Source organism: Stylophora pistillata, chromosome 5, assembly GCF_964205215.1.
Source record: "Stylophora pistillata chromosome 5, jaStyPist1.2, whole genome shotgun sequence".
NCBI classification, from domain to species: domain Eukaryota; kingdom Metazoa; phylum Cnidaria; class Anthozoa; order Scleractinia; family Pocilloporidae; genus Stylophora; species Stylophora pistillata.
The window spans coordinates 14,348,861-14,368,373 of record NC_142523.1 but is presented as its reverse complement, the minus strand read 5'-3'; the positions used below and the strand labels follow the sequence as shown (position 1 = coordinate 14,368,373).

The 19,513-nt window shown below is 38.5% G+C and overlaps 2 protein-coding genes across 2 annotated transcripts; one reads left to right on the top strand and one right to left on the bottom strand.

The window, feature by feature from the left end:
* Positions 1-129: 129 nt before the first annotated feature.
* On the top strand, positions 130-4,856 carry LOC111335783 (uncharacterized). The gene is made up of 4 exons (XM_022941779.2): positions 130-367; positions 1,961-2,031; positions 2,873-2,960; positions 4,109-4,856. The coding sequence occupies exons 1-4, from the start codon at positions 270-272 to the stop codon at positions 4,119-4,121; spliced, it is 270 nt and encodes an 89-aa protein (XP_022797514.1). The 5' UTR covers positions 130-269; the 3' UTR covers positions 4,122-4,856.
* Positions 4,857-5,799: 943 nt separating this feature from the next.
* Positions 5,800-11,128, bottom strand: LOC111335813 (uncharacterized). The gene is made up of 2 exons (XM_022941808.2): positions 10,431-11,128; positions 5,800-7,443 (listed from the first exon to the last, which is right to left on the bottom strand). The coding sequence occupies exons 1-2, from the start codon at positions 10,942-10,944 to the stop codon at positions 6,605-6,607; spliced, it is 1,353 nt and encodes a 450-aa protein (XP_022797543.2). The 5' UTR covers positions 10,945-11,128; the 3' UTR covers positions 5,800-6,604.
* Between the last annotated feature and the right edge of the window lie 8,385 nt (positions 11,129-19,513).

Below are 19,513 nucleotides of genomic sequence, written 5' to 3'. Positions count from 1 at the left end.
AGTTGAAAACTCGATCATAAATTTGAGTTCCTTTTACTTCTTCCATAGGATAAAATGTGGTGACTTTGCGAAGGTTTTTCTCTTCGTGCCTTTCTTGTGTCAGCAATTTCCGTCATCACCCTACTGGGGCGTATCATTGGACGCCAAAGCGGGAATATATTGCACTTTCAAGAATGTGAATGGACAAATTTTTGCGTGATATTTGAAATTTCCTACTTTAATGTGATGCCAAACCTTGACCAATGTGTATTTATGAGTAATATGTAATTATGGGACAGTGTTTTGGAACAGAAGACGGTGGATTTTTGCCTTTTCGGCAAAAGCGAGGCTATGATCGCTTCACAACGTTCGCTCCGAAGAGCAAATGGTGAGTCTTTTAAAAGTCTTGTGTTTACAAAGCGCTTTAAAATCACATGTTTTAAAGAACTTTCTGCGAAGCCAGTCAAAGATCTAACGGGAAACTGTGAAAGGTAATTAAACACTGAAATTATTGTCAGATGAGTTAAAAATATTGTTTACTTTAACCTTCTCCGTGGATCTTGAACTCGTTCAAGTTTATTTGTGGGAATGAATTTCGAAACAGGCATGAAATAATGCGCAGTTTTAATCGAAATTTCAGAAATGGAAGGCTTTCAAAGGCTTATCACGATTTTCAAGCAAGTATTGACGTCAGATATATTTTTTCAGTTAGGGTTGTTTTCGTCTTTGCGGTTATGATTTGGCCCATTGCAACTTCTTTGTTACGACGATATGAAAATTTAATTGTGTATGATGCTTTTTGTTTTTATGTTCGTAAACATTATCTAGTTCTGTGTTGTGCTAAATGTTAATAAATAGGGTTATAATTTGGTAATCAGACAAGGTTTTGAAGCAAAAACGCATGGGAAGAAAAATTAGCAGAATTACACAACCTTAACATAACCGGAATGGATTACAAGTATTTTTTCGCATGGATATATATATAATGCTTAGGCATTAAATATTATGTACTTGTTGACTAGCAAGATAGCCGGACAGAAAAGTATTTAATTTAGCTTAAAGTCACGACGTCCGAATTAACCGCGTCATGTGTGAGAGCCAAACACTTCCCTTTTCAGCCCAATCTAACTCAGTTAATAAACCTGTTTGTCAAAAAAATGTTCAGGACTCTTTCTCTTTCTTCCTCTCTAGCTTTCACCTCACATCCCGGGGGATTGTGTGTTTTTTTTCTGGCCCTGTTCACACCATCGTACAGGGCCCTTATACAGAAATTATTTCCTTATGTTTTTTTTTTAAATCTTGCAATGGGGCAGATAGTCATGTAAAATTTTATTGTTCATGTGAACTTATGTGACTTTTTTTTCTTTTTTGCAATAACACACGCAGTAATACATCTTGTTTCTTCTCTGGAAAATATAAAAGAGAGATAGGAGTGCTGCATTATCTAGCATTTGTTTATTTTTGATATAATTTCTATGTTATTTGTTGTTGATTTTTGAATTATCAACTCTCAGGCAGAGATTAAAGTGAAGTGTTTGTTTAATTCATAAAATCTGTAACAATTTTACCAGCATCATCTATATGCATTGATAGAGTAATGCACTGTGAAAGATGAGTTTCTTTCCCAAGGATGGAACTCAAGTAACATTTGTCAGGGTTCAAACCTATACCTATTTCTCAAAAACTCCAGCAGTCATCAATCTCCTAAAAATTTCCATGTTTTTCATATAAGATTAGGATATTAACAGTTTGAAGTTAAATCAAGATAGATACATGAATCAGGAAATGGAACAAGATGAACTTTTTTTTTGACCAAGACGATCTAGGCTCAACCTGAGACTTATTTGAATTAAACAAAGCCTTGGGTTCATAGCATCAGGGGAATGCTAGCCCCTGAACTTTTAAGTTAGGAGACTAGTGCACAAATCAACTTTGTATTACAGACTTAAGTAATGCTCGTGACTTGTTATTTGAATTTCAGGAGATATGCTGATGAACACTTATTGACAGAAATACAGGATCCACGTTCTGATGATGAACTTGATTTATCAGGTGCGTAGTGACAGAGAAAAAAATGTTTCACCCAGAAATACTTTATTTTATAACAATATAACTTGAATCAAAGACAACACTAACTCTGAACCAGAGCACATGTAAATTAAAGCTTTTTGGTTTCATTGAGATCTAATGCAATTAAGAAAAAAAAATGCAGATTACTCTCTGTTTTTTCAAAAGGGTTTTCGATTCCAAGCTGTTCAAATACCAGATTGTATGTGTCTCATGATACACCTAGGGAAATTCATACGAAAACAGTATCTGATATGTTTGTTCTTTTTCTTGGTTAATTAAGGGAACAAAATAATTTATGAAATGGAAGTCCAGCATCGGAATTGAAAGATCTGTCTTAGCCTGTAGGACCAGAAATTTTTAAGCTTTGTGTTAAATTGTGGAATATCTTTGTAATGTAGCTCTTCCACAAAATTTTTAACCCTCCGGGTTCTTTAAATTATTTTTGAAAAATTAGTTATTAAAGTCCCTTTTGATATTTTGATGTGGACCTGGTTTTTTGGTGATAGAGGAAGACAACAACTTCCCCTTAATTAGTTTGAGTAGTCTTGGTCCTTTTTTGGCCAAGCAATTTTGAATATTTATGAGAGAAGTCACATGTTAATTGATGTCACCCTCAGAAGTGAGTGTCATTTTATTTCTTTTTACATTACCTATACATTATCCACCAAATTGGGGACCAGAATGGATAAATTTACAAGCTATGGGGTGCCTTGATGTAACACCAAATTCTCCCAATTAATTTACCAGAATTTGTGACAGCTTGAGTGGAGAATTTTAAATCACATCTTTGTTAGGAACTCACCATTATAATTTTTTTTTATAGATGTAAGACGTCAAACAGGCAATGGACTAAATTCGCAACAAAATCCCCAGTCCTCAGCAAATGTCAGGACAGGACTCAGACAAGAAAGGTATTTAATAATTAATGTTGAATCCACCCAATTAATAACAATGATTGTCACCCCAGGACTGCAGTGTAAACCTGATCTCTAACTACCTGGCAATGAAACAAGATTTAAAATGTTGTGCACAGGAAAAAGTGTAAATGCTCTGAGACTGTTGGAAGTCTACACCTGCTTCATGTTTGATAACATCAAAAGTATGGGGTGGGAAACAGGGGAGAAGAAGGGTCTGTAAAAGTGTCGAGAATGAGCTGGTTAGGGATTACTCTCAATTATATCGTCTTTTTCTGTTTCATCCCAAACCCTTGTTTCTTTTTCATAATTGATAACAAACTTGCAGTAGCACTCTAGAGTAAGCTCAGAGACTATTTACTCACAACAAGATCCTCCATTCTTGAAACAATTTAAGATTGTGGATGGAGAATGGAGAGTCAAGAATTGAGTTTCGAGGGAATGTCCTCTTACTTTTGAACAGTACTGTTGTTGTCTGAATCTGTACCTTTTTTTGCTTAAATCATTTCCATACCTGTTCATAATTAGGTAGAGGTATAGGCAACCACATGTGTAGTGCCGTAAAGTGTTGACAATTAATCCCTTGAAACTCAATCCTTAAACCTCAATTCTCAATCTGCAATTCTCAACAATTTCAATGATGGAGGATCAAATTTCAAGTTGAGTCTGTTTACTTACTTTTTACGCACACTTTAGTTATGTGGACCTCTATTTCTTGCCTAAATCAGGTCCATACCTCTTTATAATATTTAAAGCAAACTGGTCTTCTCATTACTTAAGAAATTTTCTTTGTCCAATGCGGGATGTGTACTGATACCAGAATTTCATTTTCTCAAGTCTAGATTATCTATTGTTGATTAAGATATGTTATTTACCAGGAGGTAAGTCTGTATGGGAACAAGCTGTGCCTGTGGTCTTGGGTATTGGCTGAGGGCTGTATTCAAGACCAAGGGTACTATAATTTTTTCCCATCTGCATTGGCCTAGACTGGGAAATAGTTAACTGCTTCATCAAATGTACACTGATGTAAACTTGCTTTAGTTATTAATAATTTTAGCTGTAATTGTATGGACATCATATTTAGTAGTTTAGACTACATTTGATCTTCCTCTGGCTTCCACCATACACTTATTCTTGATTTATAGGCCAGAAAGATAGCAAGCACAAGTTCAGGACAAATTCATTGAAGGATTCACCTCTCTAGGAATATAATCTACAATATGCTGGCAAATATTAGAATTAAATGTTATATTATCAATTGTAATGTAACCCATTGACAGAAGCAATTGCACCAGGAGCACTAATATCAAACAGGCATTTATGTGTGTGACTACTTTGATGGCCAGTATTAATGGTGGTGCCATTGGTGTGCAGTGAAGGAAAAATGTTTTGTGAGAAGCAAAGGGGTATGCGTATTGCATGCCAACCAACTGCCAACTGCATAGGCTGGTGTTGTGGTCACCCATGAATGGCAGTTTTGATGTTGAATTTCATTGACAAGAAAAATTATTTTGTAGCATTTGTATCAAGGGATTTTTGTAGGAAAATGTAATGGTCTAAAATAATTTATTGAGCCAAGTATTTTCAGTGGCTTTGTCTGATCCATTGTCGATAAAGTTGGGTAAATATTTTTGGATAATTTGGCTCTTAATGTATTTAGGAGTTATGTTTTCATTGTTTGACTCAAGTTTGAAACTTGGCATGATACAAAGTAACGTAATCAGCAGTGGACTTTGAACAAACTTCTTAAAAGAGTTTTTGTGATAAAATGCATCAAAGACCTGCTATTGCAGGTGAGGAATATATATTTTGCACAATCTGTCCTTTGTAAGTTTTTAAACATCTAAACGTTACCATAGCTGTTCATTGTCAAATAAAGTTTTTTGAAATTGATGTTGTGCATCTATGGAAGTGTGTATGAATAACCTTGAGAGCGTCTTGCACGGGTGGATTACTCTTGTCCGCCATGTTTTTGCTGTCCCTCCAAACGATCCCAAGAGCCTTTGTGGTGGCAAATCGTACCCAGACCGCCGCTCGTTTAGAAAATGGCGAATTCTTAATGAACCACTCCCTCAACGGGGCTTTTCAGTGCCAATACAAAAGAATGAAAAAATGAATGCAAAATGTGTTTAAAAATCTGGTAGAGGGCAGACCAGTTGGCTTTATAAAAAGCGGCCAAGGAGTTGGATTTTTGGCAAACGAGTAGTAATTCAGTGAGCAGTAGGGTGAAGGGCTTAAATTCAAGACCACCATTAAGACTGGTGCCCTTTCTGCTCAGCCACACTAATGTTGTAAATGTCTTCGAATATACGTGAGGTTTACATCAAAGACCTGCCGGAATTTCCACGAAAAAGTGTTGCAGCGGAGCCATTAGCTTGTGTCAGGCTTTCGCTCAGAGGAAACGAGCGAAAAAAGTAAAGGGCGATTAGAAGGGCGGGGTCAGAAAAATCGTCGTCAAATCCTCCTTTTTCGCTTGATAGTTTCACAAATTAGACAGTTACCATTGTTGTTGAAAGGCAGCACTCAATGTTTTTCGTTGCAGTCTTTATATGTTAAAAAGTGTTCTGATTGGGGACGTTGGTAAATTTTGTCTTCATGGGCTCAAATCAGGAATGATTTTTCTGATTCGCGCTATCACCAACGATTCAAGATAGGATTAAAACTTCAGAGTGGCAGCTAATAGAGTTTTACAAGCTTTCGGGACCCTGTCGTATTTAAAAAAATTTGCCTGACTGAAGGCTAAGAAGGCTACGCTAGGTCGGTAAATAATTAATCTTTAAACAGAAAACTAGGAGAACCCCCTTCAAAAAGTTCAAATTTACCAGAACTCAAGAAATTGGTTATCACCTCTTTATTGGTTTATAAAAGCAATAGTTAATGTTAAATAACTTTGTCTAGCTTTATCAATTAATGTCGTTCTATAAATATTAAATATGATATTTAAAATGCGGGAGTATGTCACTGATACTCTGTTTCACGAATGAGGGCTAGAGTCACTGAACAGTTATTGGCCGAGTGAATCTTAAAAGCACTCCTCTTTGACCCTGAATGAAAAAAGGTGGGAATTTGAGGAAGAAATCTGAAAAATTACTGCTTTGATCATGGTTGACTTCCTTCGATAAACGCTTAATGAATAAAATGCAGAATTGTGATATTTCAAGTATACCAGAAATGCACGAAAACTGTCGATCGATCACTCTCTCAGTACAAGGTAAAAAAAATTGATTGTAATGTTTTTTTTTAAGTGTTCGGTACTTAGTTTATTTCCGAAGTACCTAGAAATGCTATTGTTGTACTGAACATACCACTGGATTACAGCGAAAATAGCGATGATTATTAATTTATACCATATTATATATTTACCATTGGATTACAGCGAAGATAGTATTTACTAAAACAGTGGATAGCAATGAAGACGCGCTCTGATTGACTACTCAAACTCCAAGAGTCCTTTGCTATTTACATCCGAGCAACGCGCGCGGGATTAACGCCCTAAAATATTGTAGTCGTTATAGAAACAGGTTACTTCCACATAGAAACGGCAAAGCGCAACCGGCAAACGTAAAAAAATGGCGGGAAAAACAAGGTCACGTAGTCATTCTTCCCGTTCGCGTTTCACGTAAACGTGGTGCTTAATCTCTCTATAGCGATAATGCAGTTCTGCTATCATAGTTGAACTGATTTCCGTATTCCCAAAAGCTTGGGTCCGTACTTCGTGTTAAACAATCCGATCTATCTCCAAAATGTTGAGTACAGTGTCCCAGGAGCAGGGGTTCGATGTGCAAGCCAACCAGGCCCGCAGTCAGAATACCAGTGGTCTCTAGTATAGACGCAAGCGTGATAGTGAATGTGACGTGCTGCGAGAGGAACCTTTTTGCGATTATGTGGTATGAGTTCGAGAAAATCATCCCACAAATTGTACCCTGGATGAAGCACAGCAGCCAAATGATCCACACCTCTGGAACAAGTCGGTACCAGGTCGCTAGTAAAAGAAAAAAGGTCTCGACTAGAGGAAAAATCGCGAGCACTGGGGCCGAGGTGCAGAAAAATCCTGGCGAAACCGTGCGGAGCATGGAAATAAAAGTTCGACCAAGGAACTCTCCAACCATGGTGCTCAGAACATAGTGCTCAAAATGTCCCCGTGGAACGAATTCTGGACCCACGCCTGTGCCCTTAAATACTAGTGTCGTCAGAATTGCCGAAAGAACCACGTATTCTCCAAAATACACCAGGAACAAAATCAGCAAGTGATGGCTCGATTTCCACACCGACAAAGATCTTTCTCTCCAACGTGAAGTCAAACGACAGTCTACTTCAAATTTGTGCTGTTCAAACCGTGATATTAACCCAGAAGTTTGAGAATTACAGACGAGATGAAGATTTCCCCTTGAAACTGCGAACAAAAGTAGAAACAACGGCGGCCATATTGCCGACGCTAATATCGCTGTTCTTGGGTCTACTGTGGCCCAGACTGTCAAGCCTGTGAAAAAAAAAAAACAACAACAAAACAAAGATCAGAACAAAGGTGAATTTCATAAGAAGCCAATGATAACTCAGTAGGAAAATGAGCGAAGTGAACGAAGTGCGGTAAAACAGAGCTTTCGATTGCGAATGGTTCTAAATTTGGTATCTGATAGGTTGAGAGGGTGGCGCGGGTTTTCTGGACCCAGTACAGAACGAATTAAAACAAAACCAATGGAATATCGTCATTTTTCAGAAAGACATAAGATTTATCGCGACAGATCTATTTAACGCGTTGTGGTATGTGACGCAGACACACCAACACTTTGCCAATTCAGATACAAGTAAATATATATGAAGCTCATATATTTTGAACTGCGGTATTAGATACATATGGTGAACGATCCTCGCAGTAGATAGCGCTATTTAAGCAATAGCGAAAATCAGACCTGAAAAATATCAGGCCAGTACGGGATTCGAACCACTGACCTCTGCGATACTAGTGCAGCGCTCTGCCAATTGAGCTAACAAGCCAACTGGGAGCAGGCCGTTAAGTTGATTCGTAATAAACCCGTGAAAGTGATAAATCAGGTACAAATTCACGGGTTTATTACGAATCAACTTAACGGCCAGCTCCCAGTTGGCTTGTTAGCTCAATTGGTAGAGCGCTGCACTAGTATCGCAGAGGTCAGTGGTTCGAATCCCGTACTGGCCTGATTTTTTTCAGGTCTGATTTTCGCTATTGCTTAAATAGCGCTATCTACTGCGAGGATCGTTCACCATATGTATCTAATACCGCAGTTCAAAGTATATGAGCTTCATATATTTACTTGTATCTGATTTATCACTTTCACGGGTTTATTACGAATCAACTTAACGGCCTGCTCCCAGTTGGCTTGTGAGCTCCATTGGTAGAGCGCTGCACTAGTATCGCAGAGGTTAGTGGTTCGAATCCCGTACAGGCCTGATTTTTTTTCAGGTCTGATTTTCGCTATTGCTTAAATAGCGCTATCTACTGCGAGGATCGTTCACCATATGTACTTTGCCAATTAGTCGATCCATGGATTCCCTGTTGTCCATTCAGTGTAGTATTCGGATTCCCAGAGAGCAATAATCAATTTTCAAATATTTTGTACATCATGCAAATAACACCATTTTGCGAGCTGGGCTTTAGGTAAAGTCTAGTCTCCTGCGTTTTCTAATGCGATTGAATTAGGCCAGATATTTACCTTGTTGTATGAATGGGTTCTGGAATATTGACAAAACAGGAAAAAGCGAAAATTTCTAGCACAGATGAAACAAAGTGAAACTGTACTCTAGAATATTTAAAAAAAAGGAAGAAATAAAAATTACCAGCGTTGTAGAAAACAAAGTGAACACTTTGATCTCAGTGGTGAAGCAAGAATAACAACAATTCGTTTTTGGGCAATGTTCAGGAATTTCGTAGGGGGAGATGTAAATTTTCATTATGTTTACTCCACTTGAAGGCCAAAAGGTATTGTCTTAGCTTCGAACAAATAAACTGAATGTTTTTGTGCACGATTATCCGAGGGACAAATCAATTAGGAGTTTCTTTTTCTTATTCTTTTAGCGAAAAATTGTTTGAAACCGTATCGTTGCTCCATATATTTTCTTAGGGAAGTTAAAATCAGTGTTTTTGTGAAGCAATGAAATGAAGCTTCGATGTAATATTGACTTAAGACAATTCTTTTTCTTTTGAGGGGGGAGGAGTTATAAATCGTATATTCCATTAATCACTAAGTATTTTAGCCTTATCTTGATTGTATTTGAGAAAAGTGCAGTTTAGTTTGGGCAGAAAGTAAACCAATCTCGATGAATATCTCTGAATTCGATCAAGGGTAACTTTTCTTTCGTGACAGGAAGTCTTTAGGGGGCCCTCTCCTGACTTTGACTAAAGGAATTGAAATTAACCTGTGGTTCACAGAAAAATATTCCGCGAAAAAGAAAAGAAGGAATTTTTCGGTAACAATTATAGCGGTTGTACTTTACAAATTCACATGCTACGCACTTCTCAAGAAATTTCAAATTTGGTATAGAGACTTCATTTTTACATGTTAAATGAGTGATCAAAATTTATAACTTGAATCATTTTATGATTCTCGCTGCACAGAATTTACTTAACACTCAGTTTTCTATTGTATGCGTTTAGCCCGCGACCAATACCCCATTCACACCAGAAAACTTGTTTAGTTAAACCAGGTTTAAATGAATAAAAATCAGAAGCAGAGAACTGAAAAACTAAATTTTCCACAAGATTCAAGCAATTGCTAAATTGTATTTTCAATGTGCCACATTTGAAGTCAACCAAATATTGATTTGAGCAGCTTCTATGGAGCTGTTGTGTTAAACCATGTTTAACAAAACAGCTTTAAAGCATGTTTAGGCTTTGGTGTGAATGGGGTACAAGATACCACCCACACCTCTCTTAGTAATCACAAACGTCATCAATTGTAAGAGTCTACTGTCATCATCCAAAAGACCATTTGCGAGAGCGGTCATTCGGTCGAAATCTACGTTTCCCGTATGACACTTCATAACATTATTTATGCAAAGATCTAGATTTTTTACCACACGCTTTTAAATTTTTTTTACAATGTGTTTTGATTGTTTTTTGTTTTTTTTTTTCTGATAAATGCCTCGAAGCCTTTTTCTAGTATATTTACAAACAGGAAAAAGTTAGAGTCTCCGACGCATTGGTAACAATGCCAATATTTTAAAACGCAGCAATGAAGCAGCATTGTAAATAACATTGTTTTAAAAAATCTAGCATAACTATCGAGGCACAATCAATTTCAAAAAATGAAAACAAGTTATAGTATTTTTGAGATGATGAGAAATTTTTTACTAAATGACAAGATAACGTATTGACAGCACTTGGGTTCACTTGATATTATAAACCCGCAGTTAATAATAAGTTAGAACACGTACGTAAGCGAAACATTTGAAATATCTGCAGTTCTCGAAGATAACCTTTTTGTAACTTACCCACGTAAGAGGCAGCACCTAGAACTCCACCAACTCCAGATCCTATTACAAACGAACATAGAGCAGCTTCTTCCAGCATTTTCGCAGCTTGCATAAGAAGGCAAACTTCTCCAACTCCAGTTCCAACAGCTACTAAACAAACTCCAGCCAGGCGACCTCCAAGGTGGGAAATGAACACGGTGCACAACTGTCCCGTTAGGACGAAAGAAGCTGCGAGGAACACGCGAGCGACGTACGACACTTGATGAAAACACAACGACACTAGCTTGAGGATGCACGAAGGAGCTGTTAACGATATAATCACCAATCCTGTGGGTTTATTTGTTCCAGCTAATACATCTTCAGCCGCACAAACGAATGTGGTGAAGGGCGCTATCAGAGAAACTCCAAGAATGAAGAAAACTAGCGAAAACCTTGATGTTCTTTCAACTCGAGGCCATTTGTGAAATTCATCCTCGTCTGTATCAGAAGCGGAACTGCCGTAGAGGTCTTCATCGGTAACTTCGGACATCATTTTGAGGTCCTCTTATTTTGAAATCACCTCTCTGCTGGATTATTACAATGAGACAACCTCAACTGAAAAACGGCGTGAATATCTTCACTGAAAGTGACACACCATACAGACTACGGAAAAATATTGAGCGAGCTTTGTCGCTGACGGGTAGATATTGGGAAGAATTTGCGTGGCGTGTTGAATTAGAAAGTATTATACCCTTGAGATTTCAACTCTATTCAAGAGAAATGACGCGTAGCCCGACCGGCGCAAATGATTGGTCGCCTAAGGGTTTGAGAATGGCGGATAAGTGGCTCACCATAGAGGCAGATTTGTCACGTTTGAACAAATAAAGCTCTAGTCGACAGATGAATGAACAGGAAAAAGTTAACTGAATTTAGAGGAAAACAGTCGTAACACAATAAGAAAAGAACCTGATGTTCTTCTGGTCCTTGTTATAATAGATAATTTACTAATGGACCTGAAAAACATTTGAAAGGTTCTGATTCGTCTCTTATCAGATTGAAGGACGGCGTGCCCGGTGAGACGACTGGGAACGAGTGAACTATTCCAGGCCTGAATAATTAAAGGGGTAGGTTTCTAAAGAAAGTGTGGTGCTGCGTCGGTGGGGGTAATTTGGTTATATCAACTAAGTTGAAATTGTAAATTGGCCACCGTAAAGAGTTGAAAAGCTGACGTTTTGAGCGTTAGCCCTTGGTCAGAGCGAATGGAGATATTGTGGGTTGTGTGTGTATATGCAGAAAGTGGAGCTACGCTATTGGAAGAAACATAGTGACTGGAAGAACGCAAATAAATTAGTAGAATGAAAAGCGTTCGTTGATATCTATGGGGTTAAGAATGCCGATTTGATAGATAAACTTTTATTCAAGAGTTTTGCGGCTTTCCAAGCAGCCTAAATATAAGAAAAGGCCGCAGATTGCCATATGCTGCTTTAAATGTGCTCGCACGGGATGCAAAACTTGTCCTTTCATTCACAACGCTGAGAAAATATCGGGACCCAAACGATCCATTAAGATCCCTGATCACTTCACGTGCACCTCCGCCAACACTATCTATTGCATAACTTGCACTTATTGCAAAAAGATATAACTCGGCGAAACAGGAAGACGACCAGGTGACCGATTCTGAGAACACCTTCGCGGCGTAAAAGAGAACGACAAGGACGCATCAAACCAGTCGTTAAGCACTTTAATCTGCCTAATCATTCAAAGCAGCATTTGGCAATCTGTGGCCTTTCCTTACCTTTAGGCAGCTTGGAATTTATTTCGCACACGCTTAAAATTCAATCTGAATATGTTAGGTATTTCCAGAAAAAATGACCTTTAGACACCAAAATCATACACAGTACGCTTGGGCCGCCTGTGTTAAGACAAAAATCTTTAAGAAGAGACAAATCAAAACGAACACTACAGGTCATTAAAGGAGAACTGAAGTCCAAATCCATGGAATTGTTTTCGTCGCAGATCAAACCTTTATGTATGATGGAAAAAATTTCCGCGGTACGGCGGCTCAGAACATGTATGTCAGCGGTTCTTTTTGAAGCTTTTGACGTAAGTTATGGGGATGAAAATAAACACGGGAAGATTCAGGTATGCAGCTTATTCATGGGAAAAATTGGTGGTTTTCCAGGGGCAAAGATTGTACGTGGTGAAGCGAAAAATGATTAAAGCGCCTCCTGTATTAGGAAAGTGGTCTTCTATTCAGGGATTGTGTAATGGAAAAATACTTCGTAACACGATATTACATGTCCATATCAGATGCGACGCAGATGCGACGAGTAAAAAGAAATCAGTGGAAAAGAAATAGACGTTAGCGCGCCGCGGGTAAAACTTAGAGTGACGCTGATGCGCTTCGGGAGTTCTATGAGTGAGGCGCTCGAAAAGTAGGTTGGAGCTCCCGTGGAATTCTTTAACAGGTGACTAGTTACTAGATGTCAGTAAGGCTAAACCAAAGTAAATTTTTTTTCTTGCGACACGTGTCCCATAGCCTATGGGTTACATTAAGATTTTAATTGCGATGTAGACCTTTCACTGTTGAACAAGAGAACGATGACTTTAGAAGAGCGCGAATTTCAAAACAATAAATTTGGAAAAAGTTGGATAGTTCAAGAAAAAAGTGGGCTTCGATCGACAAGGGAGCGAAAGTTTGTGATTTTGGATGTCGAGAGAAGGGTTACTCGATAAGCTTGAACGACAATGGTAAAAAAGCGTGATTTTCAAAACGACAAGGAAAAGGTCGGAAAACTTTTGGGCTCGATGAAGAAAATTTATGATTTAGAATATTCAGTAATTTGTAAAGGGATTTCCTCTTGCGGCTTGGACGACACTAGCTCGAAAGAGCGTAAGTTTTTTAAAATATGCAATAGGGGCCAACATTTGTGGGCTTGATGAAGTCGCAGAGGGAGTGTCATGTATGATTGGTTGGCGAGACAATTATAGCAAAACATTTTAAAAATGTAAATGTTGATGAAGGCACATAGATAATTTTTTGTTTGACTCGCGCAACAATAGTGCAATAGAGCGTGTATTTTTCAAAGGGACACGAAATGGGTCGAACAAACTTCTCCGCTCAAAAGACAGTTGCACGGAAGTTTGTGAATTTTGAATGTTAATGAAGTCACTAAGAGAGTTTATCATATAGCTGGCAACGCCCGCAGGCAAGATGAAGTGAATCTTGTGTTCTGATCAGCTTTCAACACGGGATTGCCAGCTTTGGTCCGCGCAAGAAAAAGATCGCGTGGAGCGGACTTACAAAGTTCGCAACTTTTAGACAACGTCGGCAACGAAGTCGCAAACAGCGGCAGAAGACGGTCAAAACAAAGAAAATAATTAATTACTTTCTTGGGTTTATTGTGTTGCTAACACAGTTGGAAATCATTCTCAGCTCTCAAAATATACAAGTCATCCTTGATTCTTATCAAAGTGCGTGATTTTCAAAAAGGTCCAAAAAATTTATTTGCTCGTATGACGAGAGTTTTTTAATTTTGAATATTAATTAAGTCGCAGTAATAGTATTATTTTGGATTGAGCGTCCAAAGCACGAAATACTAGCTTTTTCTGTAAAGACGTGTACTTATATTTTGTTAACAAAAACTTCCTTACCCCTCCCCCGAAGGAGATTTTACCTGTTATTAAGTCATTATGTCGATTATGTCGGCTATACGGCCCCACACCTTTTTCAACGTGTCGCTGAACACAAAAATTCGGCAATTGCCAAGCATTTTCATGAAGCGCATGGTAGGAGGGATCGTTTGAATGATAGTCATTTTAAGATTCTGAGAAAGTGTCAAAGCAAATTTGATTGTTTAGTGTTTGAAATGCTTTATATTAAGAAATTCAAGCCTAATCTGAACGTGCAAACGGACTCCATACGTGCTAAACTTTTTGTTTAACCCGCAAATTATTTTCTCTTATTGTTCGTTTTTAGTATTTATAGAACTTATTTTTATACATTCTTAACTTGATAATAACCTTATATTAACGTAGAAACGTCGTCGATTTTAGCAGCTACTCAGCAAGCAACTAAGTCATGGGTTTAATAATAAACTATGTGATAAAATAACAGCATATAGGAAGAGGAACAGCTGTGAAACTGCTTTATTGTCATTAACCGAGAACTGGAAAATGCCTTTGGATGAACGCAAAATTGTCGGAGTTCTCTCCACAGACATGAGTAAAGCATTTGATTCTCTATATCATCCTCTCATGTTGGCTAAACTAAAGGCTTATGGTGTTAACGACAACAGTATCAGACTGCTGAACTCATATTTTACTGATCGCTTCAACAGAGTTAAACTGGGACCAGTAGTGAGCTCCTGGGAGAGGGTGTCAAGGGGATGCCCACAGGGATCTGCATTTGGGCCGTTATTATGGAACATTTTTCAGAATGATCTAACCTATGACATTAATACAAACCTTAATATGTATGCAGATGACCACCAGTTTTATGATATGAGCAGTAATCTAGCTGATGTTCATGCTAATCTGACAGTAAGTGCTGAAGTAGCTTCCAACTGGTACAGTTCCAACTTCCTTAAAGGAAACTTCGACAAGTATCGAACCTTAACACTTGGTAATAAATGTGATCATAGTATGAGAATTGTTATTGGAGACGTAGAAGTTAAATCAACTGCCTGCCTGAAATTGCTTGGAGTATCAATAGACAATGATCTCCGATTTGCTGAACATATTACTACAATCTGTAAGAAAAGCAGCCAACGTGTAGGAGTCTTAATGCGACTCAGAAACTTAATACCTACTAACACCAAGTTGCAATTGTTTAAAGCTGCCATTCTTCCTTATTTAACTTACTCTCATCTTGTTTGGCACTTCTGTCGTGCTAGTGACAGCAGAAAACTCGAACGCATACAGGAAAGGGCACTTAGAGCCATCTACTGCGACAAAACGTCAAGTTATAACACACTATTAGGTATGGCTAATCTATGTACTTTACATAACAGAAGGTTACAGGACATGGCTACTCTCATGTACAAGGTCAAGAATAATATATGTCCTAAGTATATTGCTGACCTATTTCGGAGGTCTGATACGAAATATGCCCTACGTAGCAAAGAATTTGTTATTCCTAGATTTAATACAGCAACATATGGTAAGCACTCTATCAGATATACTGGACCTAAGTTATGGAATATTGTACCCAAGAACATTAGAGATCTGCCAACATTATCATCTTTCAAGATAAATATCCGTAAGATTGATCTAAATACTTTACTGACCGATAATTACTGTACCAACTGTATTTTATGCAGTACTTAATGTAAAAAAGTTTTTTAATGTACATTTTATCTTGTACATATTGTAAATATTTTAGCATGTTAACCAATCTTAGTATTTTTAGCTCAATTAGCATTTTAACTTTAATTAATATATGAATTTAGTCATTTTTAATTTATTTTGTAGTGTCCCCATTTAGTGGTTATGTACTGCTATTTTAGTCTGACACTTAAATAAAGGTATTCATTCATTCATTCATTCATTCATTTCTATAGCTTTTTATCGCTTTTAAATTTTACAGTGTTATCAAGCAACGTTTTGTCGCAGGTTTATATCGTCAAATGTTATTCCAAGTCACTTCTTCTACGTATTAAGTCACTACCAATTATTTCAAATTTCGCTGAGATACTAGGCTTAGAATCGATACTTAAAGTTTTTGTGTCCTTAACAAAATAGCCCAATCCCCTCAAACAATCTGTCGGTGTGTGTCGGTTTCCTGTAAACTGTCGTCCGTAATGAGTTGTCGTTGTGGCTTACCAGGCAGTCTAGAAAAGGAAGTTCAGGTACCTGACGACTTCAAACTAGTGTCATTTGATGTGAAATCACTGTTCTCAAGTATTCCACTTCAATTGGATTTATAATGTACTGAGACTGCAATCCGACAATCTACCGACCCACTACTGCTACCGGTCATTGTTTCATACTACCCACTACCGGTCATTGTTTCATCGCAAGCCAAGCGCAGCCATGCATTACGGCCAACCACTGTGTTACACAACGTCGCCCTCGGCTCCAAAAATTGCTGTCCCAGAGGAGTGAATTGGCACAATCTTATCAGCATAAGATGCTCAAAGCAAAAACTGCAGAATAGATTCGTACCCATCGACTTCTGTTTGTTGAATACCAGATCGATCAATAAGAAGGAACTTGCGATCAAAGATTACGCAGTTGACAATAACGTGGACATTTTCGCAATGACTGAGACATGGCTGAGTAATAATGAAAACTGTAATTTTTCCATCACCGAAGTCTGCCCCACTGGATACCAGTTTTATCACGTTCCTCGGAAAAACTCACGAGGGGGAGGAGTTGGTCTCCTAATAAAGAAACGCGTGAAGGTTACGAAACAAACCCAAAGAAATTTCAAGTCTTTCGAATACCTGGACATCGTAACGATATGCTTCACTGGGTCTACAAGAATTGTTACCATCTATAGACCACCTCCATCTAAGGCAAATCAACTAAATAGTGCTCTCTTCTTCGAAGAATTCTGCATTCTCACAGAACAGTTAGTTGTGTTCCCTGGTAACCTACTTATAGTGGGTGACTTCAACTACCACGTGGATAATATCAGCAATTTGGATACTGTCAAATTTAACAACATCTTAGAATCGTTCGGCCTAGTCCAGCATGTAAATGGACCCACCCATAAAAAGGGCCACACCTTAGACCTGATCATAACTAGAGCCGAGGACGAACTAGTTAATAGCACTGAAATACGGGATCCCATGCTGTCCGATCACTATGCTGTACACTGCAAACTTCGTCTAAAGAAACCACCTCTAGAACAAAAGGAAATTAGTTATCGAAAACTGCGCTCGGTAAATATGGGCAGTTTTAATGATGACCTAAAGCAGTCCGACCTTCTATCAACTAGCACCCCTGATCTTACAGGTCTCATTGAAAAATACGAAAACACACTGACGGAAATACTTGAAATGCATGCCCCTTTAAAACGACGCCTGATAACCCTCCGCCCATCAGCACCATGGTACCACGAGGGTATTAGTAATGCTAAGAGAAAACGCCGGAAGATGGAGCGCCGCTGGCGATCATCAAGACTGTGCATTGACAGACAGATATATGTCGACCAGTGTCGGGCTGTGAATAAAATGCTTAAAGACGTAAAGGCTTCATACTACTCATCTATTATCTCAGAGAATGCATCAGATCCAAAAGTGCTTTTCGACGCAGTTGACAAGCTATTAAACCGCAAAGTAGAGAGACGCTATCCGACCGCATCCTCAACTATTGAGCTTACGAACAAATTTTCCGACTTTTTTGGCAAGAAGATAGCAACAATAAGAACAAAGCTATCCAATGAAGTAAATACCAGTACCCAGTCCTGGGAAGCAAACAAGAAGCCTTGTCATGCCGAATTCAAAGAGTTCAGAGTGATGTCGGAGAGAGAGATTGAGCGTTTTGTAGACAATATCGGTAAAAAATCCTGCGATCTTGATCCTATACCAGCATCTATTCTAAAGGAATGTAAATCAGCCCTTCTACCTGTCTTAACTAACATCGTTAACATGTCGCTCCAATCAGCATCAATGCCTACTGCACTAAAAGAAGCAGCGATCAAACCGAAGTTGAAGAAGGACAACCAGGACTCTGAGGATTATTCAAATTTTAGACCTATCTCAAATCTGAAGGTCACAACAAAGATAATTGAAAAGGCAGTTTTTTGTCAATTGAGCGATCACCTACGTGATAATGATCTAGAGGAATCTTTTCAGTCTGCGTATAAGCGTTTTCACAGCACGGAGACTGCCCTCTTGAGGGTGCAAAATGACGTTCTCTTAGAAATAGACAATCAAAAATGTGTTGCCATGCTATTGTTGGACATGTCTGCGGCGTTTGATACAGTCGACCACGATCTACTACTAGAACGAATGGAAAAACGCTATGGAGTAAAAGGAAATGTGCTAAAATGGTTTCGATCCTATCTCCAAGACCGAAAACAGTTTGTAATAATTGATGGAAACAAGTCAAAGACGAAAGAACTTCGGTACGGTGTTCCCCAGGGATCAGTACTGGGTCCGATTTTATACTTATTATACACTTCACCCATTGGGGACATCATCAGACGGCACGGACTAAACTACCATCTCTACGCCGACGACACCCAGCTCTATCTCCCTTTCAAGCCCAACCCAGCCGAACAACCCAGTTCTATAGCAAAAATAGAGGCATGTGTTTCTGAGATAGACTCATGGATGGTGTGCAACAAACTGAAACTAAACAGAGAAAAGACGGAGCTATTGATCTTGAGGGCACGACACCGTCCACCCCCATTAGTAGAGTATGTTGAGGTGTCTGGTGAGCGGATCGAGCCATCTCCCTCTGCAAGAAACATTGGAGTTACCTTCGATGAGCACATGTCATTAGATAAGCATGTCACCAGTACCTGCAAAGCCTGCTTCTTCCACCTAGGAAACATTAGCAAGATAAGGGACTGCCTATCTCTAGCAGATACTGAAAAGCTAGTTCATGCATTCATTACACCTAAGCTAGATAACACCAACTCGCTACTATACGGACTGCCCAAATTCCTGATAGATCGCTTACAAAATGTCCAGAATGCCGCAGCTCGTGTCGTCACTCATACAAGAAAGTACGACCATATCAAACCTATCTTAAAGCAGCTGCACTGGCTCCCAGTTAGCCAGCGCATAGATTACAAGATACTACTTCTGACCTACAAAGCGCTCAACGGCCAGGCCCCTAGTTACATCACTGAACTGTTGAAGCCTTATGTAACGACCAGAAATCTGAGGTCCTCCTCTAAAAATTTACTTAAAGTACCATCTGTTAAGCTAGCAAGTTATGGTCATAGGTGTTTCTCTTTTGTAGCACCGACTCTATGGAACTCTCTTCCAAACAACATAAGAGTGAGCGGCTCGCTATCACATTTTAAGACCTGTATAAAGACATACCTTTTTAACAAATTTTATAATTAGACTACTCCTTACTGAGCTATTTAATTATATAAGTAGTAAGTTAGGCCGCTAGATAGTTAGCTAGTAAATTAGTTGATTAGTTGGTGAGCTAGTTAA